This window comes from Podarcis vaucheri (genome assembly GCF_965113315.1).
Source record: "Podarcis vaucheri genome assembly, chromosome: 9".
NCBI classification, from domain to species: Eukaryota; Metazoa; Chordata; class Lepidosauria; order Squamata; family Lacertidae; genus Podarcis; species Podarcis vaucheri.
This window is the reverse complement of record NC_138767.1, coordinates 29,994,462-30,017,811: the sequence shown is the minus strand read 5'-3', so window position 1 is coordinate 30,017,811 and position 23,350 is coordinate 29,994,462. Positions and strand designations below refer to the sequence as shown.

The 23,350-nt window shown below is 44.8% G+C and overlaps 1 protein-coding gene across 4 annotated transcripts in view; it reads left to right on the top strand.

Moving 5' to 3' along the window:
* The first annotated feature begins 681 nt into the window (after positions 1–681).
* Positions 682–23,350, top strand: part of SMIM43 (small integral membrane protein 43) — a 181,150-nt gene continuing 158,481 nt past the window's right edge. The window contains exons 1-4 of one of the 4 annotated variants that reach the window (XM_082237129.1): positions 682–1,964; positions 4,972–5,146; positions 7,080–7,241; positions 7,617–9,406. In XM_082237129.1, the coding sequence (XP_082093255.1) occupies positions 1,634–1,819 (186 nt within the window). In that variant the 5' untranslated portion in view covers positions 682–1,633 and the 3' untranslated portion in view covers positions 1,820–1,964; positions 4,972–5,146; positions 7,080–7,241; positions 7,617–9,406. Of the gene's footprint in view, positions 1,965–4,971; positions 7,242–7,616; positions 9,407–23,350 lie in introns of those variants that run through there. The other 3 variants (XM_082237128.1, XM_082237130.1, XM_082237131.1) reach the window with 3 other exon arrangements.

The window sequence follows — 23,350 nt, the reverse complement described above, 5'->3', positions numbered from 1 at the left end:
TGAGGGGTTCAAGTGACAGCAAAGCTTGCAGAAGTACTCCCCCCCAGCTGCGTACCTGCTCCTTCAGAGGGAGAGCAACCTTCCATCCATCAGCTGTAGGGAACCACCCACTAACAGTTCCTCAGTCTTATCTGGATTGAGCTTCATTTTGTTGGCAAAGAACGCATCCAAAGCCTGAGGAACCTGCCTCTTAACCACTCTAATTGTGAGTACCAAACGGTGGTCAAAAGATGCACTATCACATACATTTCCTTGGAAGCAAGTGACCCCCATTGTGCTTAGCGGGGGCTTCCTCGTTAAATCAAACAGGACCATGGGCATAGCCAGGATTTATTGGCGGTGGGGGAGAGAAGGTTTTATGTGAGGGATATGACCCAATTGGTAAGTTAAAGGTAAAGGTGAAGGGACCCCTGACCATTAGGTCCAGTCGTGGCCGACTCTGGGGTTATGGCGCTCATCTCGCTTTATTGGCCGAGGGAGCCGGCATACAGCTTCCGGCCAGCATGACTAAGCTGCTTCTGGCGAACCAGAGCAGCACATGGAAACACCATTTACCTTCCCGCTGGAGCGGTACCTATTTATCTAATTGCATTTTCACGTGCTTTTGAACTGCTAAGTGGGCAGAAGCTGGGACCAAACAACGGGAGCTCACCCTGTTGCGGGGATTCGAACAGCCAACCTTCTGATCGGCAAGTCCTAGGCTCTGTGGTTTAACCCACAGCGCCACCCGTGTCCCTTAATTGGTAAGTGAGTTAAGTATTATTATTCATTTACTTGATTGGAGGGCACCTGCCCTCCCCCCACTACGCCCATGAACAACGCTGGGCTGCAAGATTCCCAAAAGGTCATGAAAAGTGTGCTGACTGATCTCAAGGACGTACACCCAGTTCCTTCCCTTGCAGTGCTATGCAACGCGAGCTCTGCAGCTGTATATGTTGGGATGACTTTTCTCCCCCCCCCCCCCGACGAGTTTATTCCGGTGGGCAAAAACTTCTGCGCCACCTTCGACGCAGACCAGGCCAGGGACAACAATGGCGCGATGATTTCTTTTCTCCCTCTAATTGAAACGGCCTCATTCGGAGGCAGAAATCGTCACCCTCCTTTGGCTCTATTAGCTCCCGGGGCGCAGGCCTTTTGTTCCTTTGCACTTCATTCAGGAAACAGCTTCTCCCTCCCTCCCTCCCTTCCTAAAGGTCGCCCTGCTCCCCTCCCTCCCTCTTCCCCGGGCAGCTCTTCTTCGCGCCACCGTTTTGGAGACTCCAAGATTCCTCTCGCCTCCAAGTCTGATGTTCCTCGTTCGCCTGCTTGCTTTTGCTTCTGCTGTCGGGGCAGCGGTGGAAACCGGCCGCTCTCTCGCTCTCTCCCGGGGGAATTCCCTTCCGAGCAGCCGCCGCTGCCCCCGGACCCAAAGCGGATTCTTCTTCGGACGGTCCCGACCTTGCCAAGGGACATGATGTGGCCAGGAGCAGCGGATCGGCAAGGCGACGGCGCTTGCCAGGGCGGCTGAATGTCCCGATCCCGCCACCAAAACACACAAACAAACACAGACACACACGCCGCCTCCCTGGAGTCCGGAGCAGGGCAGTTAGTGACTGATGGGAACCTGTAGGCGAGGAGCAGCAGCAGCAGCAGCATGGAGTGGGAATTCAACTTGCTCCTCTACCTGGCGCTTTTCTTCCTCTTGCTCTTCCTGCTCTTCCTGCTGCTCTTCGGGGTCATCAAGCAGCTCAAGAACTCCGTGGCCAGCACGGCGGGCGGCCAGCCCGGGAGACACTCCTTGCGCGAGCCCTGGGGCTTCTTCCGAGAGCAAGCCCTGTGAGGGAGCCCCGCGCCGGGGGGAAAGGGCCGCTGCGCCGTTCCGCCTCTAGGGGGCGCTGCGGAGGACCGCTCAGGCCACGACGCCACCGCCTGGTATCCCCCCCCCTCCACCCCACCGGTGGGGAGATTCGGGAGCAAAGATACAGGTGGGTTTCATCTATTTATTTAAATTTTAAAGAAGGACCTAAATGGCAAATGATAGCTCAGTCCACAGAGCATGGGACTCTTAATCTCAGGGTCGTGGCTTTGAGCTCTAGATTCCTGCTTTGCAGGGGGTTGGACTAGATGACCCTCAGGGTCCCTCCCAACTCCACGGTTCTGTGGTCCTGCGGCTAAGCCTGACTCCCAGCTTGCATCATCCATGCACATTGGCTATACAGTGGTACCTTGGGTTACATACGCTTCAGGTTGCAGACTCTGCTAACCCAGAAATAGTACCTCGGGTTAAGAACTTTGCTTCAGGATGAGAACAGAAATTGTGCAGTGGCAGCGCAGCAGCAGCAAGAGGCCTCATTAGCTAAATGGTACCTCAGGTTAAGAACAGTTTCAGGTTCAGAACGAATTAAGTTCTTAACCCGAGGTACCATTGTACTGGCAGAGGCTGATGGGAGTTGGAGTCCAGCAATGTCTGCAGTGGGTTACTGACATACAGTGGTACCTCGGGTTACATATGCTCCAGGTTACAGACGCTTCAGGTTACAGACTCCGCTAACCCAGAAATAGTACCTCGAGTTAAGAACTTTGATGAAAACAGAAGTCGCGTGGCAGCAGCGGGAGGCCCCATTAGCTAAAGTGGTGCTTCAGGTTAAGAACAGTTTCAGGTTAAGAACAAACCTCCAGAACGAATTAAGTACTTAACCTGAGGAACCACTGTACTGGCATAGGAGCCAACTCCTAGGGGTTGAGGGGGTTTCGCGCCGCAATAAAATATTTGAGGGGGCTGCCCCCCCCCCAAGTTGATGGGCATTGCCATTCAACTAGTGTGCATGCAGCACACATCGTGTGATTGATTATGTGGGGTGGGGCTTACCTCCCCCCCATATTTTATTTGAGTTGGCACCCTTGCTGAGCAGTGCTTAGATATGGGGAAGGCTGATCCTTCAGAGGCATGCTACATGCTCTCCCAAGTCAAGTTGTTGGTGGAACCATCGGCCATCACGACAGAACTTGCTTCCTCATGTCAGTTTCCTACCTGTCAAATGGGGCAAGTAGCATCCTACCTAAAAAAGAAAAGTTGCTGTGCAATTTGTTTTTAAAGTTTATCAGCAGCAGTAGAAATCTGTATACCACTGCCATCTGTATGCCCAGAGCCATTCTTTAGTTACATCATTTAAATTGGCTTTCGTAACTTATCTCTTTTCTGGCGTAGCAAATCTCTTGGCAAAAATAATTCTGAATCGAGTCACAATTTAAGTAAAGTGATTGACCTAACTGAGAAAACTATTTGACATAACAGCTGGGGATGGGGCGGGGAGGGAAAATTCTGAACAGACTACATAAGTATTGTATGTGAGGTGTTTTAAACACTCAAAAGTAGATTGCATTGACTAAATGTTTCAATTGCTGCATTCTCTAAATCATACTGCTCACCAATTAAAAACCTAACAATTCCTCATCTCTTTTGTTCTGTTTTCCATCCATTCCTAGTTTTAACTGTTTCATTTTTGTGACATCATCCATACATGCAATACTTCACTGATTTGACTACTTTCTGCATTGGCTTGGCCCTGAGATGCACTTCATAATAGTGTGGGTCAAAATAAGCTGCTTGCAACATGTTCATCTGTTTTGCTTTCCTGTCACAGCACACATGCCCTCTTATCATTCATTTCCTTAATCCAGTATGGCACGGACGGCTAGCATATGTGATCCTTAGCCAACCCTGAGCTGCAGGTGGCTGCATACAGTGGTGGGGCCTCATGCGCACTCTCATGCGTACCTCTTGCGTGAACATCCACCACACAGAACACACATGAAGGTAGACAGACCCCCTTTGAGCATCATTTCCTCTCCATGAAATGAATGATGTAGTGATGACTGGGGAGGGCCAATTTGTATCCCTATCATCACAGTGGGCTCTGCCCACTCTAGTATCTTTTATATTTCAGTCTTTGATGCTGCCACCAAAACTGATGGGGTCTTGGCAAGAGAAAAGGGGAAAAAATGCTAGATCAGATCCCTGACCTGGTGCTTAATCATTCCTGCTGTACAGCTGTGACCTTGCTCATAGCCAAGAGACAAGCACACCACTGCCAAACTTAGAAGAGTTTTCATCAAATATGGAAGCACTCTGCTACACTGCTTTTCTCATTAGAAAAGTTGAAAAGATTGCAGCTTCCTGTCACTATTAGACATGATTAACTTTGAGCTTGGCTAAAGGGTTCAGCCTCTGAACTTCTTTCCACTTCACTACAGAATCATTATAGCCCACCCACAAAAAGCTGCACCAACACAAATGAAGCCCAAAGAACATCTGATTATTTATTTATTTTATTTGTATTTCAGAAGTTCTTCATGTCTCTGACTGTTGTTGCTGTGTTTTTTGTTTTGTGGGTGCCCTTGTAAAGAAGCTCAGAACTGCAGAGTCTGTGGATTTGAATCAAGATAATTTTCAGAGGGTGTGTAGGGATTTCTTGCGTCTGTCTGCAGTTTGGAGAGGAGCAGACGTAGCAGGTCGGAGGCTAACAGTTGTTTGGGAGAGAAAAAATTGCATGCATGGTTAAGTGGTTTCATCTGTATGCTGCAAATGGCTCATGACCACTCTTAATCTTTGAAAGTTATGACTGGACTGTTAATCTTGTGTAAGGAAGCTTGTAGGCAAGTTTGGATAATGAGCTCAGTGGCTGCATTCTGACAATCACAATTTGCACCTTGGTAATTTGTAAGTAACTCAGCAGTTCTCATCAAGTGTCAAGCCTTATAGAAGAAATCAGTTACCCAATTCTTCCCAAATTTTCCTTGGATAACTGATGCATCCCACCACAATTTTCAGCACCAGCTATCAAGAGAGGATTGGGTGACCCATTTCTTCCATAAAGTTTGAGACCTGGTGATGATAGCTGCACCTGGGTAATTACCGAGGTGCAAATGTTATCTAGATAACATTGTAAGAAATATCCTGCTTTCCTAAATGTGTGATTCCTATCGTTTCAGGGGTCGATTCAATCTGGTCCCCATGGCAGTATATGTTCTAGGGCAAAATCCTGAAAAAAGCTCAACAACCTTGGTTGGCCCTCACGCACGTTCACTTCATCAAATTTGGCCCTCTTTGAAAAAAGTTTGGGCACTCCTACTATAGTGCATCCAAAACCTGTCTGTTGCATCTAAGGTAACTTAACACATATTTGAGCAGAGATACACTGTTGACCAGTGAACAGGCTCTTAACTTTGAATGTGGAAAACCTGGTTTTCAATGCCAGCTCTGCAATGGATTCACCGACTGGCCTCCAGCAATTCACTGAGAAATCTCTAAAATGGAAAGTGATACAACATCATAGGGTACCTCTTAAAAACATAACAGAGCTTTGTTTGGCTGGACCCAAGCATTCATAAGTAATATAGACAGTTAAGTAGGCCCAGGGCTTTTTTTCAACTGGAACTCAGTTCTGGCACCTCTCAGGTGGGTGCCATTGCCATTCTAAGAGGTGTTCATGTTGAGTTCCGGCACCTCTTTTTCTAGAAAAATAGCACTGAGTAGGCCAGTAGGCCAATTTTGGACCAGAGGTAAGCCATATGAATGATGCAAATGAAGTATTTAAATCTGAGGGAAACCCCAAATATGTTGCTGTTTCAGACCTTCAAGGCTGCTGACCAGACCTAACTATAGTTCTTTATTGTGGAAATAATGAATCAAAAGATACCTAAAGTATAAGTCGTGACGGTTTATGGCCAGCTAGACCGTAAAATGCAAAATGACTGCCAACCTGAATAGATGCCCCTGTGTCTCTGGGCTGTGCTGGGTAAGGGAAGGTTCAGTTGAGTTCACTGTTCAGTTTTAATGCTTTTGCCTAGGAGATGCTATGTGCTGTTATCAGCTGCTAATTACTAGAACAATATTGATCAAATATAGGAAAAAGAGATAAAAACAAAAGGGATAAGGGGGCTTGGCTAACTGACAAATAAATGGAATATGATGACAAGATTTAAAAAAGCTTGAGGATTGTTAGGGACTCAGCTAGTTATCAGATCTAATTCCCATTATCTCAAGATAAATTTTGGTGAATTCATTTAATTAATTTAATTTTAGATCATGCCTAAGTTGCCTAGCAGGATCCTGATGGCGCCTCACAGAACAATACTAATATTATAATATTTTATTCAAGGCTTCTTGTTTCTTTTTCACTTTCTGATCATCCACTTCTTGCTACTGGAAACAACAGCAATTGAAGGAATAGCAATTTCAATGAGGGATTTTGCAAACCATTCCCACATGGCTAGCTTGGGGCTGGCTGAAAAGGATCCAAGGGATCATACTTGATGTTATATAGTACACATTTTACCTGCCCTATTGTATTTATAGTTGAGGTGGTTAAAGAAATCCAAGTGTATTATACTTGATTAAAGGGTGACAGAGGGATTGCAGTCTTTATTTCTGAAAGCTGAGCTGGAGAACTAGTCAACAGTTCCAGATTAATTATATGTACAGTGGTACCTCGCGTTACAGACGCTTCAGGTTACAGACTCCGCTAACCCAGAAATATTACCTCGGGTTAAGAACTTTGCTTCAGGATGAGAACAGAAATCGTGCTTCAGCGGCAGCAGGAGGCCCCATTAGCTAAAGTGGTATCTCAGGTTAAGAACAGTTTCAGGTTAAGAACGGACCTCCAGAATGAATTAAGTTCTTAACCTGAGGTACCACTGTATTTGGGAGACTGAAGTTGCTGACGTTGTGTGGCCCCAGCCGCCAAAATTGCTGTGGCAATGCAGTGCATGTGGGGCTTGTCTACACTTGTGCCATGCCTAGAAAGCACATGGCTAAATGGTTGATTTGTGCTTTCTAGACATGAGTTCAAGTGGTTTTCACCTTGCTCTGCTCCTTTCCAAGGGAAAACCTGCTCTTTAGATTGGAACAAATGGCAATACGAGTAAATACATGAAGCACTGTTTGCTCTGATTGAGTGCTAAAGAGTGGTTTTCCTTAGGGGGAAAGCAATGGGATGAGGAGTTTGGATTTGATATCCCGCTTTATCACTACGTGAAGGAGTCTCAAAGCGGCTAACATTCTCCTTTCCCTTCCTCTCCCACAACAAACACTCTGTGAGGTGAGTGAGGCTGAGAGACTTCAAAGAAGTGTGACTATCCCAAGGTCACCCAGCAGCTGCATGTGGAAGAGCGGAGACGCGAACCCGGTTCCCCAGATTATGAGAGTACCGCTCTTAACCACTACACCACACTAGCTCTCACTGGGATGAGAGGAAGTACGGGTAAGCTCTTGGTCTCTCTATCGAGGGGATTAAATTCATTCTAGCCTGTCAAACATTACTGATTCAGCCCTATAGCAGAGAGAAAGGGAGAGGCATTGGAGGGGGGTATGGTAAGCCCCACCCTGCATAATTGATGACAAGATGATACACATGCACACCATTTGAATGGCAATGCCCATCAACTTTGGCTGACCATGGCCTCCTCAAATATTTTATTTGGGGAGCACAGGGACCTTGGCCCCTAGGAGTTGGCTCCTATGAAGATGCAAAGTATACTCATTCATTCACCGTCTCTCTCTCTCTCTCTCTCTCTCTCTCTCTCTCTCACCTGAAGTTTGCAGAGTGACCAACCTGATATGTCTTGTTTACTTTCAGTGTGCTGCTAATCTACAAAAGACATGGTGTCAATGATTTGCTCAGTTGAGATGGACTCTGCTGTGCCACTGGGCATTAGGACAGGAATGCCATATCACTTGTCCTGGAACATAATAAGACTATGCTCTTTGGAGAAAGGCAATCTGGTTGAAAAGGCAGCTGTGCTTGGAGACTGGACAAGTCGCGGAGTCAACCAATAATGGCCATGCAACGTAGCAAAACTGAATGTGTTTTAGTGGTGAACTGCAACCTGCGTTTTAAAATGCCTGTCATGTTCTTTGTCTTTTTCTTAATTGCCAGTCCCCACAAATCTGGTCAGCCCATAAATAGCCTTTCTCCTTGGGAGTGTGTCCATGAAAGTGGCTGAGCGGCAGGCATCTCTTTAGATCGCGACATAAACAAGATTACAAATGCATCATACAGCAGTAACTTGGTATTCATCCATCTTCTCCCACCACCCAACTTCGTTTCTTTTGTTCTGCAAATGAAATTTATACTCTCTTGTGATTTATGTTTTTGGTCTTTCTGGAAACACTGAACTGAAAGGATAATACTTATAACAAGATTAAAGGCTGTTGACCTTCACCACTGATGGTGAAGAAAACAGAAATCCTTATTTAATAATTATTCTAAAAGACCCATTAAGCCAGAACATCAATCATCTACTCTGCAGAGCTTACAATGACTTTAAACTACCATCCTGTAGTGTTTCATATACTCAATCAGGCAGCTTTTGTGTTACTGAATATGCTAGCTGTTTTATGATACTCTATATGTCAAAAGCCCAGCTCCCATCATACTCAAGGATTATCATAAAATCCATCATGGGACTATATAGGCAGAGGAGAGACTAAAGTCTTTTAAGGTAAAGGTAAAGGGACCTCTGACCATTAGGTCCAGTAGTGGCCGACTCTGGGGATGCGGTGCTCATCTCGCTTTATTGGCCGAGGGAGCCGGCGTACAGCTTCCTGGTCATGTGGCCAGCACGACTAAGCCACTTCTGACGAACCAGAGCAGCGCACGGAAACGCCGTTTACCTTCCCGCCGGAGCGGTACCTATTTATCTACTTGCACTTTGACATGCTTTCAAATTGCTAGGTTGGCAGGAGCAGGGACCGAGCAACGGGAGTTCACCCTGTCACGGGGATTTGAACTGCCGACCTTCTGATTGGCAAGTCCTAGGCTCTGTGGTTTAACCCACAGCGCCACCCACGTGGGTTAAAGTAGCAATACATAATTGACCTGTGTGCCAGGGATACCTGGCATGTGCCCTTCAGATGTAGCTGGACAACTCCTAGTACCCCTGACTATTGGCCATGCTGGCTAGGGCTGATGGCTGTTGGAATAATAATGATGCTGATAACAATGTTATTATTTGTATCCTGCCCACTTGACTGGGTTGCCCCCAGCTTGTGGAGGGTACTACATGGGCTATCTCTTCTGTGTGCCCTTCCCCCCCCCAATAATGACTTTTCTGGTAAAGGGGGCCTGTTTTAGGTGAATATACTGAAATTTTAAGAACACACCTCTGTGCAAAAGCTGGTCAAGGCTATGATTCACATTCCATTAAATTAAGCGGAGAAACTTCCATTGGGTTATAGAGGAGCTGGGAAAGTGTCTTATGAATGTTTGTCTTTTTTGTATTGTTTTTTAAAAATATGTTTGTGCTCTTGATACGAAGTCTTGTGAATTGTCATAAGATGTGCCTTCCTGTGAACATGAATAAAAATCCACAGTGATGTGTGTGTGTGTGTATACAGTATATATAAAACAGCCTTAAGTTGCCATCATCTAGTGATTGTGTTTCATGCTCTGTTGTGTCAGCATTCATTGTTAGGCTTAACTGCCTGTTTTGTGATCAGTTTATTACAGTCAATTAATGAGAAAAGCAGTTATCTTTCCCCAAAATTCTTTATTAAGAGCATAAGAAAAGCCGTGCTGGATCAGACCAGTGGCTCATCTTCCCAGCATCATGCTTTCACAGTGGCCAACCAGATGCCAATGGGAGGCCCACAAGCAGTGCCTGAGGACAACAGCACTCACTCCTTATGCAGTTTCCAGCAACTGGCCTCCAACTGTGGAGCTAGACCAAAACCATTGTGGTTAGTAGCCATAGATAGCCTATACCTCCATGAATTTGTCCAGTTATCTTTTAAAGCCATCCAAGTTGATGGCCAGCACTGCGTCTTGTGAGCGCAAATTCCATAGTTCAACTATGCACTGTGTGAAGAACTAGTTTCTTTGATCTCTCCTGAATCTTTCAACATTCAGCTTCGTTGGGTATCCACCTGTTCTAGTGTTATGAACAAGGAAGAAAAGCTTTTCTCTATCCACTTTCTCCTCCCATGTATTATTTTATGCACTTCTGCCCTGTCACCTCTTACTTACCTTTTCTCTAAACTAAAAAGTCCCAAATGAGGTAACTTTCCCTCATGTGGGAGTTTCTCCAGCCTCTTTTGGACCAACAATTGTGTATGGACACAGCTGACTAAACAAGAAAGGATCTCAAGGTCATAGATGTCCATGCAACAAGTGGATGAAAAAGCTTGTGAAAAAGATTAGGGGTCTTTTCCTCAGTAAGCAGTTGAACATTACACAATCATTTCTAAGAGATAGCTGATTAATTGGGGGGGGGGGAATAATGGGTGGGATTCACCTAACAAGCCCCATCAGTGGAAGTTGTGCACAAGAGTTTCCACTTGTGCAATGGCACTTCCTCCCCTCTGTCCTCCTGTGCCTCCAAAATTGACTTTGCAGGGTGGGAGAAGCCCTCCCCCCCAGTTTGCAGGGGGAGAGGGAATCATTCCACCTGACAAGCTGATCAACTTGCAGAGATGAAACATTTGCAAGAGTGTGACGTTGAATTCCACCCAGTTGATCAACCACTAAGGAAAGTAGACCATATCTCGTAAGTTTTGATTGAACAATTGCAGGACCCTTTTACATTACTGCAAACATCAAATGCTACAACGGAGCAGCTCTGTGACAGAGAAGGAGGTGGGAAACAAACCAACCAACCAACCAACCAACCAACAAACAAACCCTTCAGAGTAGCCACAGCAAAAGTTATTAGAAGGGAACTTTACTGGTTATGGATACGTATGAATTTCTGCTCATACAAGTAAGTATATAATAATGAGATCCCAAGTTCCTGTAAAGGCAAAAATTACATTTGTCTTGCCCTGTCCCTTCCCACTGCCAGGTTGTAGAGAAAGGAACCTGGCCCTGAATCAGAAAAAGGTTCTCCATCCTGATTTACAGGCTCACAGTAGCCCTTGCAGGGGATAGGGGCTCTGTAATTGTACCATGGGGTTGTGTGTCTGGCCTCCACATGGGGGCACCAACTTTCCATGAATGATTCTTCTACACAAACTCTGGCTTTAGTTGTTTTATTTAGGCATTATACAGTGGTACCTCGGGTTACAGATGCTTCAGGTTACAGACACTTCAGGTTACAGACTCTACTAACCCAGAAATAGTACCTTGGGTTAAGAACTTTGCTTCAGGATGAGAACAGAAATCATGCTGCGGCAGCAGCAGGAGGCCCCATTAGCTAAAGTGGCACCTCAGGTTAAGAACAGTTTCAGGTTAAGAACAGACCTCCAGAACGAATTAAGTTCTTAAACCGAGGTACCACTGTACTAGTTGAGCTTTAAGAAAAATAAAGGTTAAGTACAATGAATGCAAAGGAGGGAAAACAAAATAACAAATAAACTAAAACCAAAACATAAACAGCACAGCTGATTAACCCTGGTAGGTAGCTGTAAGGAAACAGGAAATTCTCTCAGGCAGAAACCTCTGTGCTCTGTGCACATCCCTTTGGAACCCTGGCCAATGTGTGGAGAAGTGCAGAGTGACTGCAGACAACACTGTTCATGAAATGATCCATGCCTTTACAGCTAAGAATGAAACAAAAGGTTCCATTCATGAAATAAGTTGCTTGCTTATATTGCAACATGTGATGCTCTGAGGCAAAAATCACATTTAATGTTGTGATGCCATTGTGGAGTTAATTCAGTGTACATACCTTTCGGTCACATAATCAGTGAAAGTGATAAAGTCTGCAGAGAAATTTGCTGGTCACATCAGCCTCTTACATCACTTGATGTATTCCATCAGTACTGTCGCTCTTGTTTGTGGATGTGAAGCTTAAGAGTTAAACACCACAAGTTGTTATTATCTGTCTTGAATTTTCTCTGGTGACATTCCTTAGGGGAGACATTATCAGTTGCTGCTGCTGTTCCTTATTCCATTATGGCTGCTAAATTGGTCAATATTATCTCACTATATCATTTCAATGCTTCATCGCTTCTCTTCTGCTTATTTCTTAAAGCCTCCTCAAGAAATAAAAAAATAACACCCCTTGGCCCAGTGTGCATCTCCAAGCTTCTCCAATTGGGTGATTGTTTATGAGACACACTTCTTTCCCTATTGGAATGTGAGTGATATTTCTACACGTGCCTTGATTATCTTCAATGGGAGCTTTGTGGAGTTTTGCTAATACTATCCAGAAAGAGAGAGAAATCTCCAGACGAAACACACTGCGTCAAGCCAATTAAGCAGACTCTGCTGGACCATAAAAGGAAAGAGAAACAGACCATAGCTATTTGCTTTCTCTTTGGTGTTAATTATCTCAAGATATTGAATACTGGGTCCTAGAGACGTTTAAATGATCCTTGTAATTGGGGTATGGATTCAGACCATTAGAATTTTTCAGGTTCGTTTGCTCTGTTCTTTCTGCTTGATGTTTCCCTTTCATGTTCCCTTTCTGGCTTCTCTTCTTCAGGGCCCAGATGCCGCTGTTATGAATTCTTAATATTGGCAATAGATACAAACCACATCCCGATGACCAGAGAAGTTAATGTTACTGAGAACTTGGGTTCAGTTATATTGGCTAGTGTTCTAAGAGCAGGTCAATCCTCTGCATGTTTACTTGGAAGTGAAATTTGCTGTGCTCAATGGAGCTTACACCCAGAGGTGCCAGCTTTGAGGGCAATTGGGGGGTGTCAATGCACACAATGTCAGGATGTCGGGAGGAGCTGGGTGTGGAGCTGAACGCAGTGATAGCACAGCTTCAACGGCTGGCTCTTCTCCCTCCTGCCATACCCACATCACTGGAAAAGCTCATCCTCCGGTTGAGTCCTTTGGAATCGCCTCCGACGATGATTAACTCCCTGGGCCTCTGATAAGGCTCCAGGCACATTCCCTCATTACGCAGAGTATCCAGCAGCAGGGAAGGACGAGAAAATATGAGCTACATTGCAAAGAGTTTAAATTCTAGTTACGCAGACAGAAAAGAAACATCCACTCTCTGTGAAAGCAGAGAGCAACTGAACAACAAAGGAACAGGAAACCAGTAACATCACATCCGTCTCCTGTCTTCCGCGAGACTTCCAATAGCCTGGAATCTCTGGAATGTAAAACAGAGTCTTGTGACTCCAAGCACTGCACAGTGGCATAAACAGAAACTAACACCAGCACCATGAGGAAGATATCCCAGTGATGCCCAGCACATCATGAGAAGCTGCATGAAGATCCCAGGTTCAAATCCCAGCCCTACCTGGAGATTCTGGGATTTAAAGGTGGGATCTTGTGCATGCAATGCATGGTCTTTTCCACAGACCTACAGACCTTCCCCACATTGCCAAGACGTGGCCAGTATAGTAGCAGCTACTAGACACCTCCAATGTGGTATAAGGGGCTGTGTGAATAAGTGTATAGTTGTGACCGTGTCCTTGTCACCCTTGTCCAGTAGGGTGGTGTTTTCACCTATTAGCATTCCACTGTTCTAATTAATTCAAGAGAGTTCTGGAAGCTTTTCTGTGTGAAACAAGCAGAAGGTTCATGATGTTTGGGTTATTCCTTCAGAAAAGCCGAGTGCAGCCAGCTTAAACTGGTGCTCTTTGTCAGGCAAGAATCCTAACACTCTTATCTCTTTCTGTCAAGGTCATGCTGGCCAGAAGGAGCCTGCGTTTCACTTTCTCTTTCTATCTCTTTTCCTTCTGGTGTGATGTTCTGTATATACAGTGGTACCTCAGGTTACATACGCTTCAGGTTACAGACTCCGCTAACCCAGAAATAGTGCTTCAGGTTAAGAACTTTGCTTCAGGATGAGAACAGAAATTGTGCTGCGGTGGCGCAGCCCCATTAGCTAAAGTGGTGCTTCAGGTTAAGAACAGTTTCAGGTTAAGTACAGACCTCCGGAACAAATTAAGTACTTAACCCGAGGTACCACTGTACAGTCAAACCTCTTCTTACATCCGCCTCTGCTTGCGTCCATTTCGCCCAACGTCCGCAGCAAACCCGGAAGTAACCAGTGGGTTTGCCACCCGCGCCTGCGCGCAACGGTGCCTCTCCCAGTGACCCGTTTCAACCTCTGGACAGACCTCCGGAATGGATTATGGTCGCAGGTAGAGGTTCCACTGTAGTGTTAATGTTTAGACTTATTATAAGTTATTGTAAGTTTAAGTTAAGTCTGCTGCAACTGGATTTCTTATAGACAGTGCCAATCTTGAATGTATTGGATTTGTGACCATTATGCTCCTTTGCCTTCAGTAGCAATAAAGCTCTGCTGGATTAAATACAATAGCCTCTGGTCTATTTTGGGGGGATCCTGTTTTTACTCTGCTAACTATACTCTGGAATCTGCTCTGGATCAATACTGAGTAGAATTCCACGACAGTCCTGAGTACAGTGGTACCTTGGGTTACAGACGCTTCAGGTTACACCCACTTCAGGTTACAGACTCCACTAACCCGGAAGTAGTACCTCGGGTTAAGAACTTTGCTTCAGGATGAGAACAGAAATCGCGCGGCAGCGGCATGGTGGCAGCGTGAGGCCCATTAGCTAAAGTGGTACCTCATGTTAAGAACAGTTTCAGGTTAAGAACAGACCTCCAGAACGAATTAAGTTCTTAACCCAGGGTACCACTGTACATGCTTGTCCCAGATGTCACCAGAGCCTGCCTGGAATTTAATAAGAAAACTGTACCAATGTGACCCCTAAAAAGTTCTTCACTATTTTACACTTTTATAGAACAATGTTTTAAAAATATGTAGGACTATTTTGAGGGCTAGTCTTTTGTGTTTTTGCTTCTGTTTGTTTGGTGGTGTCCCCTTTTACCTGTTACAGAGATTTTCTGCACCAAACTTTACAATACTATAAAGTTGTGGCAGCGGCCATGAATTGAAGGGGTGTAGATTCCAGCATGCGTGTTCTGCTCCCCTATGCCACCACCATCATGCCTACAACTGCTCCATTCCATCAATTCCACTGGTGTACCATTTGCAGAGGAATGGATCTGTCAGCTGAGTGGAGCATTCCATCAGCATCTCTCTCATGGTGGTGCTGCATCTGCCATTATGCTGGCATAGCACGGCTTCCTCCACATACTATCAACCCTTAGCTGTGGAGCATCAGTGTATGATTGCAGCCTTAGAGGTGCTATTTTCGGGGCGGGATTTCTGCAAATGGACTGACTGAGGAAAAGTTTCATTGTGGTTAGCTGGAAAATACAGATTCACTGATTCATCCAGGCGTCATCCCACACAAAGCCACACCAAGAATTCTTCTTCAACTTGTCCTGGTCTATGATTTGCTCTTTCCAGACCTCTTCATAGTCTTCCCCTTCACTGTGCTTGATCTCTTCTGCTGTGCAATTCATGTTTGCATTCAGTCAAAACAGAATGTAATTGATCCAAATGGATGTAACCAATTCGAATGGACATTATGTAGCTCAGGATTTGATCATGGTACTACTTGAACATGTCGACTTTGGAAATATGCTGTGTAATCCCCATTGGACAAAGTACAGTGGTACCTCAGGTTACATACGCTTCAGGTTACAGACTCCGCTAACCCAGAAATAGTGCTTCAGGTTAAGAGCTTTGCTTCAGGATGAGAACAGAAAGCGTGCTCCGGTGGTGCGGCAGCAGCAGGAGGCCCCATTAGCTAAAGTGGTGCTTCAGGTTAAGAACAGTTTCAGGTTAAGTACGGACCTCCGGAACGAATTAAGTACTTAACCTGAGGTACCACTGTATTCTATTCAGCTGGACCTCAGCATGTCTTACTTTCTCTGGATCAGGGCCGTGGGAAAACACAAGTAGGTGCCTCAAGCTGCCCATGATGGAATGTCAGAGTAAACATCCCCAAGGTAAAGGTAAAGGTACCCCTGCCCGAACGGGCCAGTCTTGACAGACTCTGGGGTTTGTGCGCCCATCTCACATCTATAGGCCGGGGGCCAGCGCTGTCCGGAGACACTTCCGGGTCACGTGGCCAGCGTGACAAAGCTGCATCTGGCGAGCCAGCGCAGCACACGGAACGCCGTTTACCTTCCCGCTGGTAAGCGGTACCTATTTATCTACTTGCACCCGGGGGTGCTTTCGAACTGCTAGGTTGGCAGGCGCTGGGACCGAGCAGCGGGAGCGCACCCCGCCGCGGGGATTCGAACCGCCGACCTTTCGATCGGCAAGCCCTAGGCGCTGAGGCTTTTACCCACAGCGCCACCCGCGTCCCAAGGTAGAAGTCCTTAAAGTATGTGTATTGGTAATTCTAGCATAAAGAGTTGCACAACAGCTCATGTGAAGGTTTATACCTTCTGATTCATAGTTTCCACACTACTTAAACACACCAGTGGCACAGCGCTGCTTGTTGGTGCCCGGGGCGAGTGCATGTGTGTACCAGAGCGCACTTGCCCAGCCCTCGCCCCCGCTGCTTGGCAGATGGGGGGGGCAGGACACAGAGGGTGCTCTTGACAAGGGCGGGATATAGGAAGCTCTTCACCCTCCTCTCTCATCAAGCCCCTACCTCTGGAGCCAGGCAAGGCATGGGGAACTCTGTGGGGGCATCTGGCTGACCACCACCCCCAAATCCTGTGCCTGGGGCCTTGGCTATACCCATACTATATCAATGAAACATGCACAAAGAATTTGTAATTGTGGAAGTCTACTGTGCCATGGAAAAATTAGGTTGGATGTGTAATCCAGTCTAATTCAAATGGATATTATTTAGTGCTAACTCACCTGCCCCCCACACCCAATAAAAGATCATAATTATGAGGCAAACATTGAAAGGACAATATGGTTGGATGCTAGCTGGATGATTATCTCAATTGGAATTATTTGCATGGTAATTCCCACATTTTAGAATATTCCCTCTCCCTTCCCCAACTCATACTATCTGTAAGAGACAAATATTGGATATTAGCTGGTCTGATGCTAATATACAGGATGAGGATCAGGCTAAGGAAATAGGGGCATCCTGCAATCCTAATCAGTGCTTGAACTGTGGGGCTTTGATGAAATCCACACTCCTCACATAAAAATCAAGCCACTCCTTGACTTTTTCAGCCAAATCAAGTATAGCCTTCTAAAACCAATAGCTAAGGGATCAGAATTTGAACACTGGATGTGGCATATGCCTTGCACTCTGGTCATTATTTTTTCTTTTTCTCTAGTATTTTTCTTTGCATTTCTTCCACTTAAGGGCCTTTGCGGCCTACGCTTCTTCTGTTTCAGAAACTTACTTCATGTTCTTCCTGTAATGAAATTCCCCCGCCCTCCAGGAGCTAGATGAAATGACATGAGGGTTGGAGAAAGAATGAGCATTTTCCCTGTAAGATAACTACAAAGTCAAGTGTTGTTATAGTAGGGTGGTGTTTTTCCCCCCATTAGCATTCCGCTTCAATACCAAGGGATCACATGAGAATTCAAGCATCTTCCGATATGTCCATTTGTAATGGGCTACAGTTTAAAATGAAATATGATCTCTCACAAAATACTTTTTTACTGGGCCTCAAAATAGCATTTCTCGCTTTCAGATTAAGTATGGCAGATGGGAAAAGAATCAGCCCCCTTTCACAAACAATCACAATTACCCTAGGGAGAAAGCATCTTTGACTTTTGGTATATACAATATCAAAATACACATGTAATCTTTCTGCCCATCATTCTAAAATGAAGCTGTCATATTGCTTAGCGCTCACTGCAAAATAGCTATTAGGCTGTGGAGAGAGCAATTCTCATTCCACGGAAGTTAACTGTAAAGAAGTCGCATAACACTATAATCAGAGCCTATTGAGCTGCCATTGGAACCCATGACTCTCTTGACATGGATTGGAAATGGGTCTGGTCCTCCTATTAGACAGAGAGAGATGGCTCCCTCAGACAGTTGATTCTGGGTGTCAGGAAAGGGTAAAATTGTCCAGTTATTTAATGTATTAAATATTGTAATTTTACTCTCAGACAGAAGCAGGTGTGGATATGTTTTTCCCTCAGGTGCCAAAATAACTTGATTAGCATTGGATTACGCTGCCCATTGACTTAAATGTTGCTGTTTGCTTTTCCACTTCAGGCAGCAAAATGTCTTGAGCAGGCCATGGTTGAAAATAGGTTGACTGCACAAACTACTGTCCTTCACCCAACTTATTTTATTTATCTATAAAATTTGTGCACCGCCTTTCATCCGAAGATCACGGGGTGGTTAAAAACATAAAAATATGAAATGAAAACACAAAACACATAATATAACAAAAACAAAACAACAAGTGCACTCCAACAGACACATTTAAAAGGCTGTACAATGTTAATCAGCTAAACACCTAGTGGAAGGGAAACATTTCCACCTAGAGCCTAAATATATGTAATGAAGGTACCAGGCGAGCCTCCTTAGGGAGAGCATAACACAGACTTCTTCTGTATCCTCCTATAGTAGCCATAACATTAAAGTCTATAACATTAAAGTTCTGAGCTCCTTTGCGACTGAACCATGAGTATGGTCCTGGCTTCTAGTGTATATGATAGTCTCTTCCTTCCTGTCTCTCTTACCTCCTCTCTCTTCTTGTGGCTCAAATTCCTTTCCTGGACTTACAGCCCCCAGTTGCCTCTTCCACCTGCCCTGTTTGTGCTTGATGGGTGAGTGAATCAGTTCATTTTTGTTTCTTTTAGGTTCACCTTCTTCCAGTCTGAAGTTCTTCACATTTCCACATCAGTATGTGAGTGCTTTAAAAAACAACAACAAAAAAACACAACCTCATGAAATTCATCAGTATGTACTTTCTCCTAATACTGTATACATATTTTTGTATGAAATTTGCCAAATCTACACATTTTTGTAAAGCAAATTCCACTGATATAAAGCAAATTTGTTTGTTATTTTCAGTAACAGATGCATTTCAATGCACACTTGACCCTAGTATATGCATTCTGGAGAAAGGCACTGTGAAATTCAGAGAAGTGAGAATTTTGAATGGCGACGTTTCAGTTTGTGTATTGTTTGGGAAGTGTGACTTAGGTAGTTTCACCTTTAAAAATGAACTGAATTTAATTTGTTTTCCACCCCTACCCTCAAAAGAGATGCTTTGCCTGTACTGTACTGTGCTTTGGAGCCATTACCAACCTGAAGCATACTCATATATCATTCTGAACACGTTACAGCAAGAAACACAGGAGTCCCCTTGGTACATCCATTCTACTCTGTGCTGGTTTGTGCTAATGCTAACACTGTAACAGAAACTCTAGCATTCTGGATCAAATACCAGTGAGAGTGCATAGGAAGCTGCTTTATACTAATCATACTGCTGCTCCATCTAGCTGAGGGCTGCCTACATTGACCGCAGGGTTTCAGGCAGGACTCTTTCGCAGCTCTGCCTGGGATTGGGCATGGGACCTTTCACATGCAGAGCATCATGTGTACTACCACTGAGCTATGGCCCATCTCCAGAGTTTTTATACCATTTCTATTGTAACAAAAGTTGCACACCACTGCCCTCTCTCAGCCGAGTGGTAGCAGGATTCCAGGGGGTTCCTTTGAGAATCAAGACTTGGTGGAGTTTGTCGTAGCTTTAAGAAAGATGATTTGTTCACATATTTACACCTGAGTTAGGATGGAGTCCTGTTCTTTGTTGTTGTTGTTGTTTAGTCGTTTAGTCGTGTCCGACTCTTCGTGACCCCATGGACCAGAGCACGCCAGGCACTCCTGTCTTCCACTGCCTCCCGCAGTTTGGTCAAACTCATGCTGGTAGCTTCGAGAACACTGTCCAACCATCTCGTCCTCTGTCGTCCCCTTCTCCTTGTGCCCTCCATCTTTCCCAACATCAGGGTCTTTTCCAGGGAGTCTTCTCTTCTCATGAGGTGGCCAAAGTATTGGAGCCTCAGCTTCAGGATCTGTCCTTCCAGTGAGCACTCAGGGCTGCTTTCCTTCAGAATGGATAGGATTGATCTTGCAGTCCATGGGACTCGCAAGAGTCTCCTCCAGCACCACAATTCAAAAGCATCAATTCTTCGGCAATCAGCCTTCTTTATGGTCCATCTCTCACTTCCATACACCACTACTGGGAAAACCAGAGCTTTAACTATACGGACCTTTGTTGGCAAAGTGATATCTCTGCTTTTTAAGATGCTGTCTAGGTTTGTCATTGCTTTTCTCCCAAGAAACAGGCGTCTTTTAAGTCCTGTTCTTATAGTATGGTCATCTCAAGAGGGGCTTGTTCCCCTTGGCAGTGCAACTCTGGAGTCCAAGGCATGTCTCCCAACCTCCTTTCAGCCAAAGATGGATCTCAGTCTTTGTTTCAGCCATGCCAAGCCTCATGCCAAAGGCCCCAAACTCTTCTATGGCATCACGCCCAGTTGCCCTGGCAACCCTGTTCACGCTTCAGGGCAAGAAGGTTATTATTATAAGAACAGTTCTCTTGCATTGCCAATGGCCCTCAATGACCCTGAATTGTTTCTTAGTGGCCCTAGTTTGGCCAGGTTGTTTTGCATAGGCTAGCCCAAGAATTCCTCTTCATGATACAGTGGTACCTTGGCTCCCAAACAGCTTGGCTCCTGAACAATTCAGCTCCTGAATGCCGCAAACCCGGAAGTAAGTGTTCTGGTTTGCAAACGTTTTTCGGAAGCTGGAGGTTCAGCATGGCTTCTGTGGCTTCCGACTGAGTGCAGGAAGCTCCTGCAGCCAATCGGAAGCTGTGTCTTGGTTTTCAAATGGTTTTGGGACTCCAACAGACTCCCAGAATGGATTCAGTTCAAGAACCAAGTCTGTTACACTGTGTTGTGAATTTCTGCTGCATTTAAGAAATCCAATACCTCAGGTTAAGTACTTAATTTGTTCCGGAGGTCTGTACTTAACCTGAAACTGTTCTTAACCTGAAGCACCACTTTAGCTAATGGGGCCTCCTGCTGCTGCCGTGCCGCCGGAGCACGATTTCTGTTCTCATCCTGAAGCAAAGTTCTTAACCTGAGGTAATATTTCTGGGTCAGCGGAGTCTGTAACCTGAAGCATATGTAACCTGAAGCGTATGTAACCCGAGGTACCACTGTACGTACAAATGTGCTGAATACTGAGTACAATTTTCCTAATGGGTTTGTTTCCGTGCCAGTGTGGTGTAGTGGTTAAGAGCGGTAGTCATGTAATCTGGGTAACCGGGTTCGCGTCTCCGCTCCTCCACATGCAGCTGCTGGGTGACCTTGGGCCAGTCACACTTCTGTGAAGTCTCTCAGCCCCACTCACCTCACAGAGTGTTTGTTGTGGGGGAGGAAGGGAAAGGAGATTGTTAGCCGCTTTGAGACTCCTGAAGGGGAGTGAAAGGCGGGATATCAAATCCAAACTCTTCTTCTTCTTCTTCTTCTTCCGTAAGATGGACATTCAATTTATATTTTGAACTTCTAGGATGGTGACACTTTCTTGCAAAATGTCCTTGGGGTGAAATAATACATCTACTTGAGTGAATGCCAGTAATGCAGAGCACAGCTATTTGCTTTCAAGGTAAAACTCCTTTTGTGCACGGAATTCTCCAAGTAGGTAATCAGCTATTCAGTGCAGGAACACGTTTCACAAGTCTCCACATATTATGCACGGCAATTCAGTACAGAAGTCACATTCTAGTTAGGAACAAAGTTCTTCCCTTTAGGCAACCAGTTTTGGTTCCAATACAAAGGCTTATTATAGCAGCCAAGTACTTCTCATACGTTATCTGCTGTCTCTTTAACTTTCCTCCTCCTTTCTGGGGATTCCGCCATATGACTCTGACTCATAAATACTCCCTTGAGTCTGACTCGGTTTCATTTGGCTACACTCCAGTAGATTTTGGTAGTACCCCCTTTTGCGTATTCACCCATTTTTATTTATTAATGCCATAAAATGTATATACTGCTTGTTTTAAAAAAAATCTCAAAACGGTTTACAAAAAGATAAAACAAGAAAATCCAAGGACAGTTCACAACCACACTTTAAAACATACAAAAGTTAAAATGCTAAAACAGATTGAAATTACAGTAAAGATCCACATGCAGATAATCAACACACAGTTCAGTCATGGGGATGTAGAAAGTGTTTAACTTGGCTAGCTTGGATTAAAGTACACAGAGACTTCCCATAGATAATATTTTTTCTGTGGGCTTTTAATGCACTGACCTGGGTATATATCCAGGCTGATTTTGGCTTTGAAACAGCCAGACTGATCTCTCTGGAATGTTACTGGAAACAGCCATTTTGAAAGTTTTAACACACAGCAGATCCCTAGTCCTACAATCTGATCCGTGTGATTTCAGTTCACATCTTATTTATTCTTCTGAAACTGTACAAGATTTATTCATATTTGTTTTCACATTTCCATGGAAATGCATGAAGCAGCATACAATAATTGAACCTACACATGAGTGTCCATTGCTCCCTTTCATATCCAGCTGTCAGAGTGCAAGATCAAAGCTGATTTCTGTGGCTTTTAAAATGTGTTTGTGGGAAGGAGGTCACTGTTTTTTGTTGTTGCTATGTACGGTATTTTGTATTCTCATTTTATATTTTTCTGTTGTGATTCTCCCTGGGATCTTTGGATGAAGGGCAGCATACAATTTAAATAAATAATCATAATAAAGGCCTGAACACAGCTTATGCTGTAACTGTTGCTTGTTGGTTTTGATAGATACAGTGTTGGCAAAATATCTGAGGGCTGTTTAAAGTGGTATAATGCTGCTTTCAATGCATAGCACAGATAAGTTTCCTTGGAAGTAAGGATGAACTCCTATAGAGTGCATACCCAAACGAAGGCCACAGGACCAAGCCACACGTTGCACTTTTCCTATTCACACTTACCTGGCAGTAGGTATCCTTGAATTCAATTGGAATTACTTATATTGGAAAGCACTGTCGATTTACTTCAAGAACACTTTCTGTCCTGTGCTCCATAGGCATACTCATGTGGAAGCAAGTCTCACTGAGTTCAATGGCGCTTACTCGCAAGTAAGTCTGCACAGGACAGCCATATCTTGTAGACATATTAGTTGTGATTCCTGCATTGCAGCGAGTTGGACTAGATGATCCTTAGTGTCCCATCATACTCTACAATTCCATGATAACAGTATAACAGTAAGGCAGTCTCTGCCTTAGGTGTTTGTTTTGCACTGTTTTTAGACCTATCTCCAGTTATTTCTATACAGCATTTAAAGTACACTATAAAGTTTTAAGGGGATGCTGGTGGTGCTGTGGTCTAAACCACTGAACCTAGGGCTTGCTGATCCGAAGGTCGGCGGTTCGAATCCCCGTGACAGGGTGAGCTCTCATTGATCGGTCCCAGCTCCTGCCAACCTAGCAGTGCAAAGAAAAACTGTCTGTGGACAAACGTTAGGTCCCTCAGCCAGTAAAGCGAGATGAGCGCTGCAACCTCAGAGTCGTTCACAAATGGACTTAACTGTCAGGGGTCCTTTACCTTTTTATAAAGTTTTAAAAGGCCATTTCCGAAATGC